General features: G+C 39.2%; 2 protein-coding genes across 3 annotated transcripts in view; one reads left to right on the forward strand and one right to left on the reverse strand.

Annotated features, from left to right (window-relative positions):
• The window catches only part of glis1b (GLIS family zinc finger 1b), a 90,149-nt gene extending 75,020 nt beyond the window's left edge, over positions 1-15,129 (forward strand). The window contains exons 7-11 of the mRNA XM_088425016.1: positions 1,655-1,796; positions 6,754-6,931; positions 12,826-12,977; positions 13,751-13,891; positions 13,964-15,129. Coding sequence (XP_088281142.1) covers positions 1,655-1,796; positions 6,754-6,931; positions 12,826-12,977; positions 13,751-13,891; positions 13,964-14,100 — 750 coding nt within the window. The 3' untranslated portion in view covers positions 14,101-15,129. The remainder of the gene's footprint in view (positions 1-1,654; positions 1,797-6,753; positions 6,932-12,825; positions 12,978-13,750; positions 13,892-13,963) is intronic.
• Positions 15,130-16,239: 1,110 nt separating this feature from the next.
• elovl8b (ELOVL fatty acid elongase 8b) lies at positions 16,240-21,742 on the reverse strand. Of its 2 annotated transcripts, none has more exons than XM_088426055.1 (7): positions 21,485-21,742; positions 19,761-19,948; positions 18,997-19,077; positions 18,226-18,282; positions 18,026-18,140; positions 17,721-17,887; positions 16,240-16,815 (listed from the first exon to the last, which is right to left on the reverse strand). In XM_088426055.1, exons 1-7 carry the CDS (start codon positions 21,540-21,542, stop codon positions 16,651-16,653), a joined length of 831 nt encoding a protein of 276 aa, XP_088282181.1. In that variant the 5' UTR covers positions 21,543-21,742; the 3' UTR covers positions 16,240-16,650. The 2 variants fall into 2 exon arrangements, with proteins under 2 accessions (XP_088282181.1, XP_088282182.1); XM_088426056.1 differs by having other exon boundaries at positions 16,244-16,815; positions 17,760-17,887.
• Positions 21,743-22,231: the final 489 nt, after the last annotated feature.

The following is a 22,231-nucleotide window of genomic DNA, read 5'->3' on the forward strand; positions in this document are numbered from 1 at the left end:
AATTCTTGATGGTTGCCAAGCTACGGAAAAGGAAGTAGCCTGGTGCTCATCTGGTTTGCACAGATGAAATGGATTGGTCAACATTTCATCAGAAACCCAGCAGCCAGGATAACGTAATAATTCATTATTATATATTATTATATATAATATTATATATTATATATAAAATATATACAAAATATATACAAATATATAATGCTATAAAAATGTGTACATTTTTTACACTCCAGGCTGAAGTAATTTACAAATGTATCGTTTTGCATTTTTGCGGCTCTCGATTCCACAAGATGGCGCCAAAGCCCAAGCGAAAAGGAAAGTAGTAAAGGGTGTGACTAAATTATTCAATCAATTATCTCGACAGAAAATTAGTATTTATGGGAGGAGCTAAATTTAGCTTGGGTTGCCAGTAGAAATGAACCAATGAGTCTTAGCCACTTCTGCGTATATGCTACGTTTTTGAAACCGTTTTCAACCTCACAACTTCCTTTATATTTTTATTTAGACATAAATTCAACGCACTTAGGCGATGCGTGCACGCTTGTGGCTCATTAGTTCCGTCCATAACGTTCATAAATGATAAATCCGATCCGTACGAAGGACAAGCCGTTAAAAATCCTCCTTAATTGTCGTGAGAAGGCTCTCCCGTAGCGCGCTACATCGTGGCTCACTGATTGTGTGTTTTATTAGCTGGCTTCCAACAATGAGGCCTTTACGGCACACGCGAGACTTTACAAACAATATTTGTTTCTCGTATTGGCTGAAAGTATCGACTGATTGTTTGCCTGTGGGCTCCGCCTGACAATGAGAACAACATGGAATAGTGCACATGAAAGAAGGCCAAATGGAAGGCACATTCGCAGCCGTTCGCATGTCGCGCTCGCAGGCTTGCGGCCGATAAACACAAAGCCGAGCGTCCCGGTTCCTAAAATACAGTATAAGGTTTTTATTACTGGATGTTAAACTCTGGATATAGTTTGTGTATGCGAAGCAAAGCCGGTGCACTCATCTCGCTGTTTCTTGTCACTCATCTTTTTTTGTTGTTGTTGTTTATTTACATATATTTTTACATTAGAGATAGGTGAGTACTGATACCAATTTTTGATAACAGGCCGATCACCCTGGTCTTATTTTAAGATATTGATTAAATGAATGATTCATTTCATGAAATTTTAAGGGAAATACTGTGCTGGGGTCTTTATTTTAGATTGTCTATGTAAATAAACTGATTGTATAAATATAAATAAATTGTCTTTATTTAAAATTTATTTGGGTGGAAGGGAGTTTGTGTATCAAAAGTATTTATACGTGGTATATCACTGATGAATCAATAACTGAATATATATATATATATATATATATATATATATATATATATATATATATATATATATAGTGTATACACACCCCTAAGGCCATTTTGGAGTGTCCCATTTAGCGACCATGCATGTTTTGGGGATTATGGGAGGAAACCGAAATACCAAGAGAAAACCCGCAGGCACGGGGAGAACGTGCAAACTCCACACAGGAAGGCCGGGCCTGGAATCGAATCCATGGCCTCCGTACGTGAGGCAGGCGTGCCAAAGGGGATCGTCAAAAATCCGCGTAGAATGGACACCGACGGGACAAGTCATGACGATTTGTGTACGGTTTTCAGCTGCGTCCGTGTCCTCACCTGGAGCAGGACGTGCTGAGCGAGTGCCTGTCCATGCAGCAGCTCCAGACCTCCAGTCACACTCAGCTGCTGTACGGCAACAAGGACGGCTGCGCTCCAGGGCTGGGCCAAGACGTATTTACAGGTTGGACCCGCCTTCGCCGACATATTACACCGCCCGTTGCCAGCCGTATACGTTTATAAAAACGGTATGATAGCGATTTACGACCGAATTGAATTTAATAGCTTAGGATACGCTCGTAAAAGGTTTCTGTCAGAGACGGTCGTTTTTGAAATTTGCCGTCTTCATACGGGACCCGTTGACAGTCAAAATAGCCCAGCTCAATCCGGGAGCCAGGACGCAAACGGTCAGCAAGTCGGGATGAGCCAAAATAGTTTTCAAGACAATTGTCCAAAACTGCTTGCTTCTGCACGCAGGATTTATTTTTAGTGCCGCTGTGCAAGCTGGAGCCACTCAATTGTTTTCTGGGGAATTCTACTATGTTGGGAAATGCACTCAGCGCAGTTTTAGAGCCTTCAAGGAGGGACTAGCTCAACCTTTACCTACTTTTCACAAAAATCTCATCGGTTTTGACATTTGGCAGCAATAAAAAGGACCATTTTTGAAATTCTTTCACCCTGAACTTCTACTACAATTCACGCAGCTAACAAACGACTTAATGTGCTGGCGTGATAGATGAGGTAAACGATTGGGCACAATTAGATGCTGAAAGTTCCTGTTGCTACTGATCACTTTTTTAACGACCCACACTAGCGCTAATATACTTTTTCAGCTGGTAAATTTGTCTCGTAAAACAAAATTCATGAGAGTTTTGGAGGAGGAAGAGTTGTAGTAATAGTAGCCACAGTGCATATTTAAATAAAAAAATATGTTGATCATCAAATCTTTATAAAAATCGGTTATAATTCGGTGGGAATGTGTTATTCATAAGTGAAGTAAAGTCGTTATGATATATGGGCCAATAGAACAGGACCACAAAACAAACTCTTGCAGCGTAATTTTGCGTTTTTTTTCTGTATTTCAAACTTCCAAACCGGGAATTTGATGACAGTCTTGATCTGCGAAAGTCTTGTCTCGGTCTTGACTTCCAAATGCTCAGGTCTTGTCTTGGTCTCAATCACAAAAGTCTTGGTCTTGGCTCAGGCTTGATTTCTGGAAGTCTTGGTCTTGTCTCATTCCTGTGCTAAAGTCTTGGTCTTGACTTTAAAAACTCTGTCTCGATCTCCAAAAGTATTGGTCTTGTCTCAGTCCTGACTTCCACGAGTCTTGGTCTGATCTCGGTTTCAGTCTCCAAAAGTCTCTGTCTCAATTTCCAAAAGTCTCGGCTTTGTCTCAGTCTTGACATCCAAAAGTCTTGGGCTCGTCTCAGGCTTAACTCTGAATGTCTCGGGCTCGACGTCCAAATGTCTTGGTCTCGTCTCTGTCTCGATATCCAAAGGTCTTGGTCTTGTCTCAGTCTTGACTTCTAAAACTCTTGGTTTTGTCTCTGTCTCGATCTCCAAAAGTATCTGACTTGTCTCAGTCCTGACTTCCACGAGTCTTGGTCTGATTTCGGTGTCAGTCTCCAAAAGTCTTGGTCTCAATTTCCAAATGTCTCGGCTTTGTCTCAGTCTTGACATGCAAACGTCTCGGGCTGGTCTCAGGCTCAATCTCCAAAGGTCTTGGGTTCGATGTCCAAAGGTCTTGGTCTTGTCTCAGTCTTGACTTGTAAAACTCTTGCTTTTGTTTCGTCTCGATTTCTAAAAGTATTTTTTTGTTTTTGTTCAATTTACGCATATATGGTACTTGCACTTGAAATTCTCTTGGGGCAAAAAGAACCCAAATTGAGTCAAAAAGAGACAGACGCATCTTATTGGGTTATACATTTGTCTCAAAACGTTGGGTCAAAATAAATAAACCACAAACCAATCCAATGATTTCATCATGCACCCATAGTCTAAAAATGGAAAGATTGGAAAAAAGATTGATACAATTTATTGGGCTATTCGTGTAGCCCAAAATATATGACACATTTTATATATATTTGCTTCCCCCCAAATTTGCATTGTCTCCTACTTGACCCAATTTGTTTCTTTTTTTTGCCCTAACGTTTTTAGAGTGCGACCCGAGGAGCCTCGAGTTTGGCACCTGGTATACATTTCCTTTTTAAATTCCCATTTGGATGTCAATACGTATTTTTCTACGACACTAAACTCTAACGCCGATTGCCAAAACTTCATGCGAGCGTCCTGGCGGCGTTCGCGCCCAATGATGGACGCAAAATGCGAGCGTGACGCCTTTCAAAGCGTGGGTGCGAATTTATATTTTGACTTTGGACATTTCACTCTTGATTCCCGCTGACGAGCGAGCCGGCCCCGTGTTTGTATTCCGTCATTGGAACGCGTCTTGAGCTCCGGGCAACAGGCGGGCCGGGGAAACGTTTATTCGCCGTCGTGCGCTTTTCCGTCGGCGGGCGTCGACACCGCTTTGGATTTAGGACGTGGACGAATGCGTTTTGAAGATATTCGAACCCCCCTCCCGTCTTTCTGGACACATCTGTCCTTGTTTTGGGCCTGTACGCCATCCAGGATCCCCCGCGCTTTTTGCTATTGTTGCTGGAAGCGGGCGCACCGTTGACAAGTGTGTACGCTCAACGTGTCTTTTGTGCGTCCAAAACCGGCCGCGCAGTTTTGGCCCCTCACCAGAGCCTACCCCTCTGTTCCTGGATCTTGCGCTAAAATCCCCCCCCCCCCCCCCCGAGGAGCCGCCGAAGGTGCGTGACGGCTTCGGTTGTTGCAGGCTGGCGCGGGTGGAACCGTTTCTCCGCCTCTGAATTGTCACGATACAGTTAGAAGACATGAGGTGGGGTGTGCACACTTATGCAACTGCACCATTTTAGGTTTTTTAGTTTTCTTTTGTTTATTTTTTTTTTCAATTGACAGGTCATTGGTCACATATTAGGCATTATAGACGCCAAATAACATTTTTTAGTTAACAATAACAACAATACAGTAATACCTAAACTTTATTTAGAATTGACCAGAGACGCTTTCATTCAACCTTTTTTCAGTGATGTAACCCCTGTGAAATGCCCCCCCCCCTTTTTTTTTTTTTGCAAAGCATTTTTAGGAAAATAAAAGAAGTCTTAAAACATGCCATCAGTGTCTTATTTATTTAAAAAAAATGTATTGGTCCACAAAAAAAAAAAAAAAAAAATTAAAGTGTCCTCTTTTGGATCATAGAAGTCTGTTATCAAAAAGAAAACACTTATTTATTAATAAATATATTTTCTCCAAGAATAATCAATATAAAGTGTCAGACCTGTTCTCAAAAAAAAAAGTCATTATTAATACATATTTGTCCACAGAAAAATATTAAATATAAATCAACCTGTTTTGGGGTTACAGTAGAGATCTGTTCACAAAAAATAAATCATTAACTTAATTATTAATAAAAAATAAATATCTGTCCACAAAAAAATAATCAAAAAAGTGTTGGACTTGTTCTAAAAAAAAAAATATATATATATATATATATATATATATATATATATATATATATATATATATATATATATATATATATATATATATATATATATATATTTTCATATATTTAATATATATATATATATATTTCATATATTTTTTTTCATATATTTAATATATATTTGTCCATAGAAAAATATTTAACTTAAAGTATCCTCTTTGTTCACAAAAATAAATCATTAAGTTGACAGGTAACGAGAGGTGGCACACAGGTTGCGTCCAACCATTCTAGTATGGGGAACCACTGCTTAGTTTATTAAATCCCAAATACATATTTTATGTTTTTTTTTGTTTTTTATGAAAGCCCACCCGTCCAGCTGCTTTTTTTATATTTTTTTTATACAGATTTTGTCACTAGTTCCACTTTGGAAAGTAAAAGGAGACGATGTTCAGCAGCGCCATCCATTCCGCTTTGGATGGAGAGTCATAGCGGCGCGAGCACGTAAAAGCCAATAAAACCACGATGAGTCCTTCCTCCGCTTTCAAGATCACATCAATTAGTCCGGGTAAAACTCACGGCGCCTTCTCGTAAGTCACCATGGCGGGCAGATGTATGGCCGTGCGACTCAGCTCTGACTGGAACTGAGTGAATCATGTTGGAGATAATAAATGGAACTCGTGGGAACGGGAGATCGCACGTGATCCATTTTCAAAAAGCAGCCGTATCACGATATGGTACTGATATCGAATGTCACTTCGATATCCTCGTATCGTATCAACGTTGGTATATCGCTGCCAAATCGATATCGTATTGGAAATTAGTATGTTGCGTTGTGACGACACTTGAAGCACCGAGTTGAAGTTAGATTTACACAAAGTTGTCTGTCTGTTTAGCATAATGCTAACAAACAATGCTAACGAATAGAATCTGTGTTTTTGCATTTTAAACCTTTAAGCAACCACAAATTGTTGAGCGACAAACTTGGGTTAAATATAAGAGTTAATTGACAAAAAAAAAAAAAATAGAATTTGGGTATATTTGACAATTTCCTGCGTTGTTTTTGCGCAAAATAACACCAAATTGGTTGTTTTGTACCAGACAACCTGTTTTTTAGTTTTTTATCAGTCCTTTTTTTAAATCATTTTGGGGTTTTTTGGACCCAACGGCTTTTAGGGTGCACAAACACAAATAATAAATCAATACGGAGTGGCACATATTCTTTATCCTCTGCAAAGAAAAGTTCACTCAGGAGTTTATTTATTTTCTTATTATTATTTGTAATAATAATTGAAGCCTTGTTTATTTACTGCTTGTTCAAAAAAAAAGGGCAATAACTAGACATTTTTCACCATTTTTCACGATCGTGAATCGTGATGATCATTTTGGCTATAATTGTGCAGCCCTAATAGTGCCTAATAATATGACGTATGACTTGTCAATTGGAAAAAAAAAGAACCGAAAATTGAAAATAAACTGAATTGGTTTAGTTGCATATGTGCGCACGCCACATAGTGCAGAAAATTAAAATAAAAAAAGATAGAAAAAATAAATAAAATGGTAGCTTGATGTCTGGAAAAATGTCGAAAAATGTGTCCAATTTTTGTCTTTCAAGGCTTGTACGGCGGCCCCGGCACCCCCCAGCACCACGGAGCCCCCGCCGAACTCCTCTCGCCCGCCGCCCCCATCGCCAGCGCCGCCGACCCGCCCTCGCGCCAACACTGCATGGACCCGGACCTGGGCAGCCCGCGCCATCTGTCCCCCATGGCCGCCATGGACGTCAACAGGGACGGGTGAGTGCCACGGACGAAGCCCTTTCACCCACAACATATTTAACAAGATGAAATCCACCCGTTCAATCAAAAAGAGCGTCACAACTGTTCAGTATCAATTGTTTTTTCTAAAAAAATAAGCCCATTTTTTGAGGTTGTCTTGTACAAAACGACACATTTTTGAAGGGAAATGAAGGGAAGAATTTACAGAAAAAAATCTGCCTTAAAAGTCCTGCTCAAATTTGAAGGTTGTTCACATCCATTCAAGTCCATTCTGTCGTCCAATCAGGAGTGAGTTCACGCCCCACCCACCCACCCACCCGCACTAATCGCTTCCGGTAGGGACAGTTGGTTTGCTCTTTTCATTGTTCGCTTCCTTTTTCTTTTGTGCTTTTTTTCTTGTGTGTACTTTTCCTTGTTTGCATTTTTGTTCTTGTTTGCTTCTTTTTTGTTCTTTGCATAGTTTGTGTGATTTGCACTTTAGGGCCACCTTAATTTTTTTTGAAGATTTTTATTTTCTCAGCCTAACATTTTGTAAGTTTGTAAGGAGAAATTTACATTGTGCATTTCTTTTTATTCTTTACAAGTCTTTTTTTGTTCATCATATTTTTTCATTTAAGTGTGTGTTTTTTTTCATTACACATACTGTATGTTTTTTCTTTTTTTTTCTTTTTTTTCATTTTCTCAGTCTACTTAAGTCTATTTTGTTGATCAAATTTTTTATTAGTGTTTTTTTCATTATACTGTACCTTTTTCCATTTACTTTTCTTTTAAATTTTCTCCGACTAACATTTTCTCAAGTTTTTTTCGTTTAGTTACACTCATAATTCAAACGAAGGACAAACGAAGCTTCATGAAGCCCCTGTGATATTTTTGGACTCCTCTAGATGGCGCTCTTGGTTCAAAGAAGCTGTAGAAATGTAATACACTGCCACTAGTGTTTTTTTTTAAACCAAGCTCACCATCCAGAGGAGTAAAACTATAATGGTTGCTTCACGAAGCTTCGTTTTCCAGTCACAATTTAAAAACAGGAAAGTTGAACCGCGTTATAGCGAGGGAACGCTGCATTGCGAAATTGCGTTAGTAGAGACTCGTAGCTTCATTTTGTTTTTCAACGGATGCGCAACGTGAGTATCGGGGAAGGTGAGCATCCCTTGAGCGTCTCCGTGATTGTACAAGATTTGATAAATATATGAATCACACTGATAATATTATGAAGGTCACAACTGGAGTCTCGGGCTGTTTCTTCAACCGATTTCTCATCGGCGTTCCCGGCGGAACGCGGGGCGATCCCGTTTGGAGGACCAACCCCCTCGGCCCCGCTGACACAAACCCGTTCGGCCCTTCTTCCTGGAAACGGGTCGGCGCGTCCTCCCCCGCGGGGACCGGGGGCCGTGCCGGTCACGGGGAGTTCGCGGTGACACATCGCTCGCTCTATTTCTGCCGTCCTCCAAGGCATGAGCAAAACTCTCCTTGCTGGAAGTCGTTCCGTGTGATAATGAGAGCAAACAGTCAAAGCATCATGGGGGGGAGGGGGGGGGGGGGGGTTATCGTTTCGCTAAGCGGGCTTACATCAGGACCAGAGTTCCCCTCCGCGACTCGAGACCCGGAGCCAAAAAAAGGCAGATTGCGCAAGGGGCTCGTACCAACGTGTCGTTTCCGCCTCATTTGCCGCGTACGAAAACAAACGGTCGTCAATCTCCGCGCCGTGGGGGTGGGGGTGGGGGGTTTGGACGGGAAATTTGATAAATGACTATTTCTTTTCAGGATTCAGATTGTTTTGCTGAGCTTGTGGAGGTGCAGATGGATTGTGGGAAGTAGTGCTCAAAAAGGGGTGCATGAGATTTTAGCAGGGTTTCCGCAGGTATCAGCAAATCTAATGTATACTTTATACAGTACAAGTTTTCCTTTCAAATTAAGAGCAAAATAATTGGATAAAATTTTAAACCTTATTTAAACGCCGACGAGCAGATTACTTTCATTTTCGCTCATGATAGATCTCCCTGCATGTTTCTGTCCAGGGTAACATCAAAGTTAGGAGGAGGAAAAAAAACCGAGAAAAATTACGCTGTTCTTGTGCATCATAGAGGTTTCGATTCTCGTTCTTTTTTTCCGCGTTCGTCACTTGCGGTTGTCGTCTGGACTTCTGTGCTAATTAAGCCTAATTAAGATAGCTTAACAGGCTAATTCAGATAGCTAAACAACCACTCAGAGTGGGTTTATTCATACCCAAATGTTCACTCACAATGGATCTTACCGCACTTTTCTGTCAAGAGTAACACCAAAGTTGGCATGTGAAAAAAAACGAGAAAAATGACACTTATAAAGGTTTCAACTTCCGCTCGTATTTTCTGCGTTTGGCACTTGCGGTTCTTGTGTTGTCTCATGCGCTAATTCAACGAGCTAAACAGCCTAATTCAGCTCAATATACAGGCTAATTCAGATAGCTAAACAGCCTAATCCAGCTAACTAAACAGGCTTATTCAGATAGCTAACCAGCCTAATTCAGCTAGCTAAACAGCCACTCATAGTGGATTTATTTCAACGCAAATGAACAGACTACTTTCATTTTCACTCACGATGGATCTCATCGCGCTCATGTCCTGGGTAACACCTAAATTGCTGTGAAAAAAAAAACAAGAGAAATTCCACTGTTTTTGTGTGTTATAAGTTTCAACTTGTTTTTTCTGTGTTCGTCACTTGCCATTCTCGTTCCGTCTTGTGCGCCAATCCAGAGTAATCCTGCTAGCTAAACAGCCAAATTCAGTTAGCTAAACAACCCAATCCAGCTAGCTAAACAGCCTAATTCAGCTAGCTAAACATCCCAATCCAACTAGCTAAACAGCCTAATTCAGCTAGCTAAACATCCCAATGCAGCTAGCTAAACGGCCACTCAAAGTGAAGATTGTTCCGACATCTCCGACCCTCTTCAACACGCTGGATCGTCCCGAAACATTTTTCCCGCGTCAGACTTCGCGACAAGTTCCGACCGCGGTCGACTTAGCGCTCAGAGGGCCTAAGACGTCCCCCGCGATGAACGCGGCTCGAGCGTCCTTCCAGTCGGCCGCCAAAACCAACAAGAGCGCCGCACTTGTTTTTCCCAAACGGCTTAGCGGGACATGAAACATTTGGCCCGGATGATCAAGCCGCGGCGCGGTGCGGCGCGGCGCGGCAGCCTCTGACCTCATAGCTTAAAAGTGTTTACCCGGACTCAAACGGCCCATTTACAACGCTCGGACTTTGTGTCACTTTGCCCCGCTAATATTCAAATATGCGAGTGGAAATGGCTTAGCGAGCGCCGGCGGTCTACGTGCTGCTAAATGTCGCCGTTGACCGGCGCGTATTGATATTAGAGCCCCTGTGCAAATATTAGCCTTAGCGTTTTGATAGCGTGATTGACGCGGGCTAATTGAATTAGAGTGGCGAACGCCGGGACGTCAAGAGCTCCTACTGTGAACGGGGAAAACTCCGTGACTGTCCTTCGCCCGTCCCAAAATATTTTCGGCGGCGGCCATTTTTGCTCGTTACAGTAGCAGGAAGGAGTACAGATAACCTCACTCTTCCCTTGTGAAAAAAAATGTTTTCCCGTTGGAATAAATGGAAATAGGAACCTGAAATACACTTTTAAAACCCTAATTTAAAAACGCTGACAATGTCGAAAAACCCAATCTCTCATGAAAAAAAAAAAATCGGAACTCTAATATACGTACATAGAGTCTGTGCTACCACAACATGAGAGGAGGGCTGCCTGATCCACCAATAAGTCAATAGCTGCCAGCCCAGTTAACTCGTTCGATCCCAAAGACGTATTTTGACGTTTAAAAGCCCGGACATTCACTCCCAGGTATTCAATCTTTAAAAAAAAAAAACATCTTCAATTAGAGTCTAAAAATGGCCGGAACTAAACGAATTAGGTATAAAAGTAATATATTACTTTAGGTAAGTCTTAAGCAATTACTTGAACTCACTGACTGCCAGCCCAGTTAACTCATTCAATCCCAAAGACGTATTTTGACGTTTTTTTTAAAAGTCCAGACAATCAATCCTAGGTATTTATTTCAATCTTTTTTATATACTTTTTGCTTCAACTGTATGCCTAAAAGACTTTATAAAATGGCTGCTACTATATGTATTAAGTATTAAAGTAATAATTTCTTTAGGTAATTGTTAATCCATTACTTTATATATTCATCTTGACTTGATACTTGAACTCATTGACTGCCAGTCCAGTTAACTCATTAAATCCCAAGACGTACTTTGACATGTGTTTTTAAGCGTCCAGCTAATCAATTGGAAAAAAATGCAATTTTTTTTCTTGTTAAAAAAAAACCCTTACAACATAAATGCCTTACTATATGTGGTATGTATAAATGCCTTATTAGTGGTGTTTATTTCTTTCAAGTAAATCAAAACAAAATAAAAAAAAATGTCATTAAAAAAAAAATATATATATATATATATATCTATATAAAAAAAATATATATAAAAAAAATATATATAAATATGTATGTGTGATGAATCCCATTTACGACATAAAAAAAAATACAAAAATAAACAGGCTTTACATTCCTTAGTTTTAGCGCCCGAGTGAGGGAGAGCATGATGTCATTGCGCTACTTTGCTATTCCCTTTGCGCTAAATACTTTACAGCCTGGGCTTGGATAAACACCATTTGGTGTGTTTTTCAATGACAAGAGGCGCGCTGACGCAGCGCAGAGCGGCGTGGGCCCGAGCGCTTCTGCTCAAGCTCACCCGGACGCGTGGCGGGGTGCGGCCGCTGGCGCGATCCGCTCCTTGGGGGTCACCAGCAAAATGGGCAGAAATGATTCGTATTCTCTCCAAAACAAAAAACTATACAGCACCATTTGTATGTTTGTAGATCCTAATTTAAAATGAATGGGAATGCCCACAAATATGAGCTGGTTGTTACAGAGGATAAAGAATATATGCGTCTGAGTATTGTCATTTCAATTGTTTACATGTGTTGCTCCACCCTTTTTGTTCAAAGATTTGTTGCTTAAAAAGGGGGATAACTAATGCTATTCCCATTTTATGGTCCCTGATACCGACTGTAAAGTATCAGACCGTGCCGATATCATACCGTACCACCTCATTTGGATTTTAAAAAACGTTCTTTAATACTAACAAACTGCACGCTGAATTTGAAGTGGTCAGGTATTGCTTATAAAAAATACGGATTATATTAGTATAGGAACATAGCATCAGCAAATTATTTGTTAGTACTCGCAGAAACCAAGACAAGTTTTTTAGCGCAGTATCTTGGCCCAGTATCGGAACAACAAAAGTTATAACACTTACACTGTTACTACAAGTATTTGTGATTCTAGACAATTCATGGTGTTGTTAGTTGTTTGTTAGCATTTTGCTAGGCAACTTTTTTTTACTTTTTTAGGAGATGGAAAAATGAAGCTTCATGAAGCACTTGTGATACTTTTTGACTCCTCAAAAAGTGTGTCGTTTTCTGATCATTTTTGGGTCATTTTCTTCCAAATCATTCTTGCTATATTTTACAGAATGGATGGCAAGTGTAAGTCTAGCATCTGGTTAAAATTTCAGCTCCCTCGTGCCTTCGTGTCAAATGCTTTTGATATAAAGGATTGGACAACATTTTGCACGAGGGTTAAAGATGCAATAGAAATGTAATAAACATCATCTAGTGGAGTAAAACTATTGTGTATCGTAAGTGCTTCATGAAGCTTCATCACTATTAAATACACAGTGTTATACTACGTTTAATTTGGGGTTTCAATGTCATTATCGTCTTATTGTGTCCAACTTTCACCCACGCGAATCTTGCGACATCTCTCCAAAGCAAACTCACTCAAATTCGGAGATGATGAATTGATTTTGGAAGACAACGTGTGTGTGTGTGTGTGTGTGTGTTTGACCTCCAGGGTTTCGGGGGGGCCGCTCCTCTCTCCGGGGATGAAGGGAACCGGCACGCCCCCTCCCCCCCCTCCTCCTCCTGCACTGGACAAGCATCACGTCCAAGCTCAGCACAAGTCCTTCCCACACTACCACCACCACCATCACACCCCTAACAATGGTAATACACACATATATATATATATATATATATATATATATATATATATATATATATATATATATATATATATATATATATATATATTCTTTTTTCCGCCCTCAAACTACAGCATAGTGGTTTATTTATTTTTTTATTGATTTACTTCCTTAATTATCGGGGAGAAAATTACACATGGTAAGGTGTTTTTTTTAATTAAAAAAATATATTTTTTTAAATTATCATGTATATGTACAGATCTGGGAAGCGGGTATTAAAAAAGCTGACCATGTATAGTATGATTTTCCTTTTTTTTTTGTTTTTCTTGGGAAAAAAAGGTCATGTATAGTGGAACTTTTTTGTAATTTTTTTGGGGGGTCACCCTGTATTTTTTCAGGGCAAAAAAAGTGACCACATTTATACCTATTAGTTCTACTAGTTTATATTTACCAGTTTATAAGATTGTGTTTTTTTTTCCTTATTTTCCTTTATTTTTTTAAATGACACGTTGAATGGCTTTTTTTTCACATTTTATTTTTTAAATGATACAATTTTTCACTAAAATTACCATGCTAAGCTGTAAATTAATTCATTTAATTTAGTTTCTTTAAATTGATTGACATATTTTTTTAAACAACAAAGGATGGTCCCTAACCCTAACCCTAACCCGCTCCCCCTCCTCCAAAAAAAATAATAATAACCCAACCATACACAGTATAGAAATGTGTTTGTTTGTGCTCTCACCTCCACATCGGCCTGTATCAAAGTTCCCGCCTTTTTTCTCCCGCTTCCAGAATTCCAAGGTAGCTTCCAGAGTTGCTTCCACTTCTCGGACTCGTACCGCATGGAGCAGGCGGTGAGCGGCGGCGGGGATTCTCACGCCTACGTTCCCCATCAGCACAACGGCTTCCACATGGCCACCAGCAACTCCGCAGGCGAGCCATCCCATAATACTTCCTTTCAGGCCTTTATTCCGCCCGCGTAGTCATTTGCTGTTTTTCTAACAGGCTTCAACTTGGGCCAGGAGCTGCAAGGCGGGGCGGGGTGCCAGTTCCCCTCCGGTCCAGAGGAGGGCGCCTTCTTCCAGACGACCAACTTCGAGCGCGGACTGGCCCACATGTCCTCAGTGTACACCGAGTCGTAGAAACACGTCCCTTTTGGAACTTTCGATTATGGCGGCACATTTATTCTCCGGCGGCGAGAGCCCACAAACGCTAACTTGACTTTGTGAAGGTGTTTTCTTAAAAAAAGGAAAACATTTTGCCGTATATCAAAGGAACGTTTTTCGGCATCGTACTTTTGGGTCTTTTAGCAACAATATGCCTTAGCGTGGTCGCCATCTTGGATGTGGTCAAACCGAGCAAAAAAGTGAAGAGATGTAGCAACCATTTGATGCTTAAAATCACATCTCATGGAATTAAGATTAGGGCCCGACCGATTAATTAACAAACCAAAAATCGGATGTTTGTTTTTTTTTCACCAATTTTTTTTAAATTAATTGGCGAATCTATCGGTTATCGGAATACTAAAGTAGATCGAATCGCAAAACAGGCAAATGCTTAGCCTAGAATTGTTAGCTTTACTGTTGTGAGGATTCCATTTTTTTTTTTTCCAGTGTATTGATATTTTTAATCAAATTGGCCCGTCAATCGAGTTTAGGACAAAACAGTCAAATGTTTGGCGTACAATTCATAATTTTACTCCTATAATGGTTAAGGCACAATTGTTTTTTTCTTTACACATGTATATATATATTTTTTTTTTTTTTTTTTACCAACAAGCAGAATCTCCAACAGCCTAAAAATTCGGCCGGGCCCTAAGACTCAATAATGACTTTTGATTGTACAGTGAACTACCATGCACTAGATGAAAATCTGCAATACAGAGACTGTAGTAACGAAAAAAATGTAGTTTCATCCCTTGTTACAAATTCAACCTTATTAAAAGACATTGTAAACATATTTGAAAAAAAAACACGCACTATTGCGAGTATAAACTGTATAGAGTATACTGTACATATTGTGTGGGTGTACATGCATGTGCCTTTAAGAGGCGGGGCCTAGCAGGGGGTGTGTGATGTCTGTGTGCGTGTCTGGATGTGAGCCGCGGCTCACAGCAGCTTCTGTGTTTGTGTTGAACTCTTCTTCCTGTGTTTAATAAATGTTGAAAAGGGCATCGATGGCTATGACTCTCCTTTCCCACTTGCGAGGGCATTATGGGAAATATCTGGTTATTGTATATAGATGAAGGATCTACTGTTAGGATGGAAATAGACGACACACTAATGAAATAATGATTGTGACATCCAACGATAAACTCTTTAGTTGTTGCAGGGTGGAGAAGGAGCCAGATGGGCTCAGAGATTGATGGAATGAGGCAGAAGAGCCATTCCACGCTTCCAATGAAGACGCGTCATGGTTAAGGTTTTAAGGTAGGGTTTTAAACAAGGGTAAAGTCTGTTTAAAAAAACAAACGTCTTATTATACATGGTTGTTTTTTTTATTGAATAAAAAAAAACGCCAACAAAAAACAAAGATTTTTTGTCTAAATTTAACTCTTAAGCTCATTTAAAAAAAAACTTCTTACTATACATGGTCTTTTTTAACAGAAAAAAAGCCTTACTATACACTGACTTTTTTTTCTTTGAAAACCGTCGAACGTGCTAAAAAAAACGGCTTACTATACACGATTGTTGATTGTTTTTAAAGTCTTTCTAAACATGGTCTTTTTTTCTCCTAAAAACAATGCATTACTGTATATAACTTAAAGTACATGCTCATCTTTTTTTCTTAAAAAAAAAAAAAAAAAACGCTTCATGTTTTTATGGTCATTTTTTTCTATGAAAAGCCTTACTATTTATAGACATTTTTTTGTTTAAAAAAAGTTAAATATAGCCTTGCTATACATAGCAGTATTTTTAATATATATATGAAAAAAAAAAAACTTAGTATACGTGGTTATTTCTTTCAATCAAAAAAAATATACATTTTATTTTCGGAATAAAAAGAGTTTAAAAAAAAAAAGGTCTTACCATTTTAAAAATAAGCACCTATGATTATTTTTTTTCCCCACAGAATAGGTATTTCTGTACAAATGTGTTTTAAAAAACGCCTTACTATACATGGTTGTTTACTCGATGTAAAAAAAAGGCAGAAAAAATGCGTTACTATTTTTTTAAACATGCTTTACAAAACCAGAGCCTTAATATAGACGCTTGCTTTTGGGGTGAAAAAAAGACTAAAAAAAAGAGCTGAAGGCGTTATGTACATTCTTTCACAATCACTTTTTATTGAGCCAGTAAAAACAACAACAACAAACGGACTTGGTTACAGTGTTACCACAACGAACATCTTTTCTGGCTTTTTTTTTTTTTTTTTTTGGATTTCATGTCCATTTTTCTCACAGAAAAAAGTGGAGGTAAACAAAGCTTTCATTTGTTTTGTTTTGTGTACCTATACAGTGATGCAAAGCAAACCGACACTCTTTTAATATTGTGTTTAAATGTCCAGATCGTTTCGAACGCATATTTTGCAATTTCCTCCATTCAAGAAAAAAAAAACAACGAAATGACGACACGTCATCAGCTCGACATAGTAAGAGACGGGCGTGCTTATGCTGCCCTCTAGCGGACGAGCGTCAGTATGCACACAGCGTCACGCCTGCGTTGGAATGTTCAGTATGTAAACAGTGAAGATTACTTGAGCTTCTTTTTGTCCAGGTAGCTTTGGCGGTAGAAGTTACCGAAGAGGATGATGAGGATGATGGCGTAAAGAACAACCAAAACGTTGGAGACCACCGGGAAATCGCAATCCGTCAGCAGGCTGTAGCTGGTGTGGATGAGAATCAGCACGAACTGAAGCTGCAAGCAAAGCAAAATCGGAATTCTATCTTCAGACGTTTTCGTCTTCGGGCTTTCCTCCAGTATTAGCCTTTTTTTTTTTTCCTGCGGTAAATGCCCACCTTTTGAAAATCGCTAGCTTCTGCACTATGAATGTCGGCTTAGCTTAAAGCTAAAAAAAAACCAAACAAACAAAAAAGCTAAACACCATATGTAGGCTGTTGCTAACGCTAACCCTTTTGTGTTGGGGGTGCGTGAAGGCAATTCATTGTCTTTTTACAGGGTTGATGCAGGTATCAGCAAACTGAATTCAATGCATACTTTTTCTTTTCAAATTAAGAGCAAATGAAGTGGAACATGAAGTAACTTTTGAATTTCAGCTCCTTTTGTCGTAAACTCCAACCAGCCACTTTATTAGCTACAAATATGTATAAATACTGAATATTTATTATATTTACGATTGCTAAATTGTGCTATGGTGAATCCTGTCACATTATTTGACTCTCTTTTGTGAAGTTTTATATGGATGTTGAACTCTCGTTTTCCGGACAAGCCAGAAACAAAAGAGATGAGTTAAAAAAACAAAACAAACAAACAAAAATCACAGAAAAGAATGTGACTACTTTTAAGTCATGGATGGAGCAACACATGTAGACCGACAACAGAAAAATAGTAACAGGCGTAGCCTATATTATTCACCCTCTGCGTAGTACAATTAGTTTCCAGTGATGGCTAAAGGAGGCTTTATGAAGCACTTGTAATAATTTTTATTTCCTCTAGAGGGCACCCCTTGTTCAATAAACCGAGAACTTTAAAACATTGAAAGCACTATTGTTTATATTTTGACGAAGCCCGCCATCTTAAGCAGTAAAACAATAACACAAGTGCTTCATGAAGCTTCATGAAGCTTCATTTTCCCTTCATACTTTTTTTTTTCTTTTTTCCAGAAGTGTCGGTATGGTTACCAGCTGCAGGCAGGTGAGGTAGGACTTCCACCAAAGGTACTTTTGCACGCGAGGGCCCAGAGCGGCCAGGCCGTAGTACGAGTACATCACAGTGTGGACCAACGTGTTGAGCAGCCCGATGAAGAAAGCTGCAACAAAAAATGTCCAGTAGGACATGAATTCATCGAATAAATTAACTTGAATTAATAGAATAAACGTATTGGGAGGAAACAAACAAAAATCCCCAAAAACAAACAAACGGAACAAATCACATGACTCGGTCTTACACTGTCCGCCCGCCGTGTACTTGACGGCGGACCACCAGTTGAAGATCATGGTGGCGTGGTGGAAGACGTGGAGGAACGTCAGTTGACTGTTCTTCTTCCTCAGGATGAAGAAGAGCTGCAAAGCAGACAAATCAACATTTGTTTTGATCACGTGACCACCCTCAAAAAAAAAAAAAAGAAAAAAAAGGGATTTGTGGTACCGTGTCGCTGAGCTCGATGACTTTGGAGAAGAAGAACCACCAGCACACCCGAGCCATCTACCAGAAAAAAGTAGAACCTTTAAGGTGAATCCATTTTTTTTTCAAATTAACTCATTCAATCCCAAAGACGGATTTTCACGTCTTTTAAGAGTCTTAGACTTTTCATCGCCAATTGATTTATTTATACACAAAACTATTTTGAGACCCTCTTTCACCCGAATATTTGGAGAAAAAAGAAAAAAAATAGTACCTGGGTTTGAATGTCTGGATTGTAAAGACGTAAAAACACGTCTTTGGGATGGAATGAGTTATGAGCAAATCAATTGGAACATGAAGCAAATTTGTCCCAAATTCTGTTATAGTTTGTGCTTGTTGTTTGCTTTGGTTATGTGTTTTAATGCAAACAGTTCTTTTTCAACTTAAGAGCAAATCAGTTGGAATAGGAAGCAACTTAGTGCTAAATTGTGTTACAGCAACTCTGTAAATATTTGTCGCAAAGCTTTATTTTGTGTGAACTATCAAATGAGACTTTAGAAGAGTTTCTGCAAGTACCGACTAACTGATGATGTCATGCTGTGACAGCAACAGTTCATGTCTTCTTTTCAAATTAAGGGCAAAGTAATTGGAACAAAAAGCAACATTGCTAACATTTGCTATGACGGTTCCATCCTTTGCAAACTGTATGTCAGTTTTTTATTTTATTCATCCAAAAATGGTTTGCTAAATAAATAAATAAATGTGTATAATGTATTTTCAGAAATCGTGTCTTACTCTCATGGGCAAGGGAGCGTCGCTGTAGTCGACGGGCTGACACAGGAGGTTGTAGTTGGACAGCCAGGACGTGGCCAAGAACTACGAGGCACAATATGCAGTTGGACATTTTGCCATATATGGAAATGTCAATCGATCAATGACAATGACGCTGAAAATCGCTCTTAAAACAAGATGTAATACTATTGGTTGAAAGACAGAAAGAAGGAGGAGCTTCATGTCGTGTGCGTCATTCACACATTCAATCCGAAGTACTTATTCTTATATTTTCTTTTTTTTTCAGTATTTGGCAGCTACTTCATGAATGAAATAATATTTTTTCAGGTTACTTAAGTACCTCAAGTACTAAAATGAATTACTTTAGTATTTTAGTAGCTGAAGCACGGGATGCATAAAAAAAAGAGGAAAAAATACGGTATTGGTTCTTAAACGCTTTTTAATGTCAGGTAATATTTCTTTTCGAATTAAAAGCAAATCAAATGGAACATGCGGCAACTTGTCGCTAAATTGAAATGGAACAGGCGCAACCTGTCCATGAACCAGTGGGGAAAAAAAAACAAACAAGGATTGAGAGCGGAATGCAGAAGGATCCAGTCCCCCCCCCCCCCCCCCCCTCCTATCTTGAAATGGTCTGCCCCACCTTAACTGCCACTTTCAGCTCGCCATTGTTTTCAAAGCGTGGATATGCGCGTTAAGACGGCGTCAAAATAGATTTCCCGAAACGTTCCGATCCAAAAGACACCTTCCGAGAGTTTTGCACGCACCTCGTGGAACATGTAGGCCGACAGGGCCACCATGGCCGAGTTATAAAAGATGAGAAGCAGGCGGAGGTCCGCGGGTTCTCTGCGCCTCATGAGCCGAGGCCCCGCCCACACCAGCAGCAGGTACGCCAGCACGATGAGCGTGACCGGGACCGGCGAATAAACCAGCGGCCACGGGTCCGTTCTCTTGTCTGCCCAAATAGCACAAGTAGACGGAATACATGGTGCCGAAGAGGACAAAAGTAGTGCCGTTGCGCCGATGAGGAACTATGTTGAGCTGAGTTGAGGACTTTGACCAAATGAATGTTTTCCCACCGTTTTGCTGCCAAAGAACTATGTTGAAATGAGCGAAAGAGTCACATTTAGACAAAAGTAGTAGTTAGACTACTTAGCACCATTTTGGCGCTGGAAAACTATGTTGAGGTGAGTTGAGGAGATTTATTCAGACCAAAGTCATGCTTTACTGCCATTTTGCTGCCGAGGAATTATATTGAAATGAGCTGAAGAGGTAAATTTAGACAAAAGTAGTAGTCGGTGTACTTAGCACCATTTTGGCGCTGAAAAACTATGTTGAGGTGAGTTGAGGACTTCAACTAAATGAATGTTTTCCCACCGTTTTGCTGCCAAAGAACTATGTTGAAATGAGCGAAAGAGTCACATTTCGACAAAAGTAGTAGTTAGACCTCTTAGCACCATTTTGGCGCTGGAAAACTATGTTGAGGTGAGTTGAGGAGATTTATTCAGACCAAAGTAATGCTTTACTGCCATTTGCTGCCGAAGAATTACGTTGAAATGAGCTGAAGAGGTAAATTTAGACAAAAGTAGTAGTCGGTGTACTGAAAAACTATGTTGAGGTGAGTTGAGGAGATTCATTCAGGCCAAAGTAATGCTTTACTTTTACTTTGTGAGTCAAAATAAATCATTAATTCGGTGCATAATTCATTTAGTACCAAACATTTTAGATGCTTTTTTAGGCAAAAACGTCATATAAAAAAAGCAAAAACAAGTAAAACGATATTTTTGGGATTGCAGGAGTTAATCAATATTTCAACATCTAATTGATCAAATTAATCAACAGCTATTTTAATAATGAACTTTTTCAGCAAGTTTAAACCAAAATTATTTTTGGATTATTTTAAGTTTTTTTTTTTCTTTTTTGGCTAGTCTTTCGTGAAAACACACCGATTCTCTTGACTGTTAAAGCAAAAGAAATCATTCGCAAATATATGCTTTTATTTTGAAAACGATGACGGAACCGCTTGAAAAACCTTGGCGAGTAAAAACATCAATCAATCCTCTCGTTTGTTTTTTTAGATGTTTAACTATTTTAACCCCTAAACAAATCCAAAAATGGCACTAATAATTTTGAAATAAATATTAATCGAAAAAGAAATATTTTTTATGCAAAATAAGGGTTTGTTTGTCAGAGTAATCTATGATAAAAATATCCGATAGTGACAGTCCTTGAATTGCGGGGCAGTCGCATAGTTTGCTTTGAGGCACAACGGCTAACATTGTAGAAGTAGATGAGCTAGCAAAAAAAAAAAAGACTTTAACAATGCAAGCATTCATTCATTCGACACGCTCAGCGGGTTCCAGAGAAAACAGGAAAAAAAAAACAACAAATATAATCTGGCCGACCGAAATATTGCGGCTAACTTTACAGTATCAATAATCTAGATATTCGCTATCGAGTTTAGAAAAAAAAAAACAACAACTGTAAATACCTCCATTGTCGACGATGTGCTGGTGGACAGACAAGACAGTGTCCCACGCTGACGTCATCACCTGCTTGCCAAGCACCAATTAGATCCAATTGGAATCTACAAGATCATTTTGAAAAGCTCCTCCACGAAGCGCCGCGAAAGATTGTTGACAAAGTTCTAAGTTGCGTTGAGTTCCGCCGCTCTTACTTGTGGAGAGCAAAGTGCACTGGAGCGAAAGAATGTTGAGGAGCGACTAAAGATCACATCCGCATTCTTCGCGTGCCAAATTAAAAGATCACGTTAGGACAATGACTGGACCGCTAGAGGGTGCTGTTTCTCTTGTGTTCAAAATCAAAAGCGGGGCAAGACGGGAAAAAACAACTCGTCGTTTTCAAACAAAATCACATTGACTTTAAGATTGAAATTTGTTCAAGCAGCAAGGAAATTATTTCACATTAATTAAACTGCCGGGCAGTTTATCGTTTTTTTGTTTGTTTTGTTTTTTAAAACCACATAATGACGGTCAAACTACATATCTACTTGATCCCCAAAATTGGCATTTTTATTGTAGTTCAAAATATACTTTTGGGCAAAAGCAGACAAGTATTCCGACACTAATTTGAATCTATTTTATTAATTTTATACACACACAGTATTTTGTAAATATATTTGTTTTCATTTAAAAGCTCATATAAAGGTACGCTTGTAAGCCTAGGTGCCACTGTAATTGTAAATTTATTTATGTATTTTATTTTATATGATCATTCT

The sequence above is a fragment of the Hippichthys cyanospilos genome, chromosome 10 (assembly GCF_059441005.1).
Source record: "Hippichthys cyanospilos isolate Australia breed blue-spotted pipefish chromosome 10, RoL_Hcya_1.0, whole genome shotgun sequence".
In the NCBI taxonomy this organism is placed as follows: domain Eukaryota; kingdom Metazoa; phylum Chordata; class Actinopteri; order Syngnathiformes; family Syngnathidae; genus Hippichthys; species Hippichthys cyanospilos.